At 41.6% G+C, this 4,881-nt stretch overlaps 1 protein-coding gene across 1 annotated transcript; it reads left to right on the forward strand.

Annotated features, from left to right (window-relative positions):
- Nucleotides 1-2,161: 2,161 nt before the first annotated feature.
- Nucleotides 2,162-3,615, forward strand: LOC115112832 (transcription factor LBX1-like). The gene is made up of 2 exons (XM_029639830.2): nucleotides 2,162-2,477; nucleotides 3,131-3,615. Exons 1-2 carry the CDS (start codon nucleotides 2,162-2,164, stop codon nucleotides 3,613-3,615), a joined length of 801 nt encoding a protein of 266 aa, XP_029495690.2.
- The last annotated feature ends 1,266 nt before the right edge of the window (nucleotides 3,616-4,881 follow it).

Consider the following 4,881-nt stretch of genomic DNA (forward strand, 5'->3'; position numbering starts at 1 on the left):
GTCCAGTAAATTGCCCGAGGGCGTCAAGGATTGGACATGAAACAACTGACTGTTGGTGGCTGAAAATATTTAATCCGTTCTGACCATACTATTGGACAATTCACTCATACAAAGTGTAATATACAGTACATCGCACGAATACACATTTCACTGCTTGTTTTTATCATGCATGGTTAATAGGCCATAATCTACTGTTTTGGCTGTTGCATTTAATCACAGTAAAAAAACAACATGGCCCGCTGCGTTAATTGTGATAGGTGGAGGTACATGACGTCTAGCCTATACTTACAGTAGGCAAATATGTATATTTTAATTAATGCATCAATGCCTTCCACATAGGCCCTGCGCTCAACGTTTCTTTCCAAATATGCTTTCAACAATAATGTGACGTTTTTATTGCCTTTTTTGAACATGTTGCAGTGTTAACCATGATTTTAACGCTATACCGATGGTTTTAATGCGTTATTATTATGCTAATGAATGCATACCATAAAGCTGGCGCTTTTATCCAAAGCGACTTTTCATGCGTGCAGGCTATTTATGGGGGACCCCAGGAATCGAACTCACCACAACCCTGGCGTTGCAAGCACCATGCCCTACCAACTGAGCCAAATAGGACTATTGAGGCTATATTTCAGAATTCACAAATAAGACAAATTATATAATAATATAACAAATAGTCTAGGCCTATATTATTATTATTATTATTACTATTATCATTATTAATAATGATAATAATAATAGTAGTAGTAGAATAGACAGTGGTAGTAGTAGTAGTAGTAGTAGTAGTATTAGTAGACCTATAACTTATTCACATAGACCCCCCCCCCCAAAAGAAAAAACATTTTTTAAAAATCTTTATTTAACTAGGCAAGTCAGTTATTTACAATGGCGGCCTACAATAACCTAGCAGACTATAATTACAGGCCTATAACAAACTCCTCAGGCACACTCTTTCACTGGCCTGCACTGGTCTGCAGAGCCCTGTATAACAGATTTTAACAACTCTCTGGAATACAGAGAAATACAGAGAAATACAATCTTGCTTAATAGGCATGTAGTCAACATAGAAGTGTTTAGTGGAGATTAGGCTAACCTTACAATTATTTAATTAAGCCTAGTATAAATGTGAAATCATACTGGATGGTGAACCTGACACTATTTTTCCAAATAGTATAGGCCTACTGCAAATACTTTACCTATGAGACAGATCCATATTTGTACATCATGACAGCAAGGCAGTGAGGAGGTGAAATATTTTCCCCCGCGCGCTATGGAGGCTAGCCCTTTGCGCCTGAGTTATAGCGCAGAGGATATTGCACGGCTAAAGGGGATGATGATGTCTCTCTGCCCGGAAGTATTATCAGCCTGATATACTGCTTGCACAATAGCCTTTATAAAACATAGGGCATATCTACACTCACGTGCACGCACGAACGCAAAGGCAGGCTGCTGCCCACGTTTACGCACAGCCATAGCCATTGCACATGTCGACTTCCTATATCGAAAATTAGGCAACAAGTAAAAACTTTTTTTTCTCGATAGGTTACCTTACATATCATAACTGCAAGCAATTTATCCTGCATTTTACAAAAGTTAATTCAATCTGAACCATATTGAACCTAGGCCAATATTTTTTTCATGCGTCCATTATGTGGTAGCCAAATAAGCTAGCCTACCGAAAAATATTACACAAAAAAAATATATATATATTTTAATGGCTGACTTAAACGAAAGTCTGGGAGCATTAAGTATTCAAATTCGACTCCTCCCCCGGCCATGCCCTCTAATTACCGCTGCTCGGCTCGTGCTAAATCCTGCACGGGACCATATATACCCAAAGAGTGAGAGGGAGAGAAAGTGAGCGGGAGAACGAGTGGGGGAGAAAGAGATCAATTGTTAGTCGTGGCCAATTGCGACTGTTTTGTTGGGCATCACTGTCCACGGGATGGTTTCATGTTGTGGCTCGTGCGTCACCCCGGAACCGTGGAAAGGAGAAGTGGGACTGTAACTGGACTCAAAGTCTCCCTACCCTGCAGCAAAGCGACCAAGATGCCGTTGCAGAAGCACCTGTGATCGGATTTCCCACAACTTTTAATTTAGGCATAATTATTTTGAAGTATAACCAGAGCATAAACAACTCTCCGAAGTCTAAGCTACCATGACCTCCAAAGAGCCCACGGTTATGGAGGACCGGAGACGCAGTGCGCTGAACCAGCTCCCGCCGCCGGCCAACTCCAGCAAGCCCCTGACGCCGTTCAGTATAGAGGACATCCTGAACAAGCCGTCGGTGAAGAGAAGTTACTCCAGCTGCGGGACGGCGCACATGCTCTCCTGCAGCGAGAAGCTGTCCTCTTCGGGTCACAGTCTGTGCAGCCGTGCCTTTTTCACCCAAACCTCCCCACTCTGCGCTCTGGAGGCGCTAGCCAGCAAAACCTTCAAAGGCCTCGAAGTCAGTGTGCTTCAAGCGGCAGAGGGTACGTCTGAACAGTCACATCGTTGTTTTCCTATGCAGTTATTAGGTACAGACTGTGTAGCCTATGGTGATTCCACTTAAGGTCTACAAATGCAACTGACGAAGTAGATCATGTAAGGTTTCTATGTGTGTCTGTGCTTGTAGTGGGTCTGTGCACAGACATATTTCTTTCAGAATTTGACATTTTAATTAAAGCACGATGCATGTTTTTGCATAACGAGCCATGCCAAAACGCTTACAACTGTGAAGGAATTTGAACATACATATGTGTATCGAATTGGTTATTTTTATGTGAACAAAAATATATTAGAGCTGAATAGTTCCACCATGTAAACACGAATATTAAGCGTATGCAAAATACAAATCCACATAATATTCATAACTAATGCAATATTTAGTTTAAGATTATTGTCATTAGACCTATTGTATCACTTTTTTGTCGTCTGTTATTATTTAGCCTATACGTAGCCTAGCCTATTGGCGATATTGTTGTTGTTATTGTTGGTGGTGGTGGTTTTAGATGAGACATACATACACAGGCCTGTTATTAATCTAGCGGTTATTTATGTAAGGTTTCTTGGAGCGACATTATGCCTGGTGATTCACTAAATGCCTATAGGCTAATATTCTTATTCTCTAAATATCATTTCACAGGGCGAGACGGCACGACACTATTCGGTTCGCGGAATAACCCCAAAAAGCGCCGGAAGTCTCGCACGGCCTTCACCAACCACCAGATCTACGAGTTGGAGAAGCGATTCTTGTACCAGAAGTACCTGAGTCCAGCTGACCGTGACCAGATAGCACAGCAGCTCGGCCTCACCAATGCACAGGTCATCACCTGGTTCCAAAACCGGCGCGCTAAACTCAAACGCGACCTGGAGGAGATGAAGGCGGACGTGGAGTCGGCCAAAGCCGTGGGCACAGTGTCTTTCGAGAAAATGGCCAAACTAGCCGAGCTGGAAAAATGCGCAGCTAACGGCGCGCTGGGCCCTAACAGAGCCGAGTCACCTTCGCTATTGAACCATGAGCATGACACATCTAACAAACTATTATTGTCCTCGCCTTCATCGCCATATACAGACCATGCTAGCAGTAAGGGCTGCTCCGACGATGAGGAGATTGACGTGGATGACTGAGGATTTTACCATTGTATCTATCTCCCTCTTACCACGACGAAAGTTTGAAGTGCCATTATAATGCACCACATGTACTCATGAGGCTTTTATGAAGATCACTCAGCATCGCATGGACTGTGTCGTCTTGCAGATGCAGGCAGCTGTAGTATTCATCCATTCATTTAACCAACGTGGAATAGTTTCAAGAAAAGCAATATGTACACCTATCCACAAATTATCTGTCCACACACACATACACACACACACACACACACACACACAGACACAGTCTTACCATTACGGGCTAATAACACTAGCTAGTAACTCAACCTATGAATTATTTGAATGCATGTTTTATTTTAAAGACTGTAATGGTTTTAATATTATAGGGACATTCATATTGAAATACACAAAACATACTGTATGTTAGGCTGTGTGTGTGTGTGTTATAACTAGGCCTACATATGTCAAACGTTTGATAACGATGGGAATACATTTTCTAAAATAATAATCAAAGATAAATCATATTTCACCTGGTTGCTTGCAATATCAGTCACATTTTAATATATTTATAATGGTTTGTATACCTGTAAGTGCCTTTTAATGCCAGAACACCATTTACAACCTAATGTAAGTGTAATGTATTCCAAAATAAAACATTTCGTTTCTCACTATTCCCATTCATTTTATTGAAGAACAGGCCTAAATAGCATGAAATGCTTTTGGGACCATTGTTAGTTTAATTCCAGCTCTTATTGCAATCAGCATTCTATATTATAATGACATATTTGAGTTGTTTCCAAATATTTGCTCACATTTCGGTCCAATATTAAATTAACATGCACCTCGAGGCAAAATATAATTTTTCTTTCACATTGAAAATACATTGAACACATTGAAAACCTGCTTTCTGACCCGGCAACGTGTGTTTTCATTTCCTCAATAGAATTTATGTGAGAAACACCAATCTGGAGCACAGAGAGGCCATAAAGGAGGCACAAAAACGTCGAGTTCTGGGCCAGCTTCTCCAGGCTGTTTGTGAGTTTTTCACTCACTCTCTGCGTAGAAGCGTGAAACCGGCGGACAAATGAGTACTGCTCCCCGGTGACAGCGGCAATGGGGCAAGGGCGAACTCCAGCCGCGCGCAATACGGAGACAAGCGTGTCCCATTCCACATAAAAGGACACAAACGATTGGAGGCCATATGGTTTCTGAGGTTTCCTCACAATTCCAGTCAATTTGATGGATTGATTAAACCCTCCTTTTTTTGCTACAAAGGCTGTAATG

This window comes from Oncorhynchus nerka, linkage group LG28 (assembly GCF_034236695.1).
Source record: "Oncorhynchus nerka isolate Pitt River linkage group LG28, Oner_Uvic_2.0, whole genome shotgun sequence".
NCBI lineage: Eukaryota > Metazoa > Chordata > Actinopteri > Salmoniformes > Salmonidae > Oncorhynchus > Oncorhynchus nerka.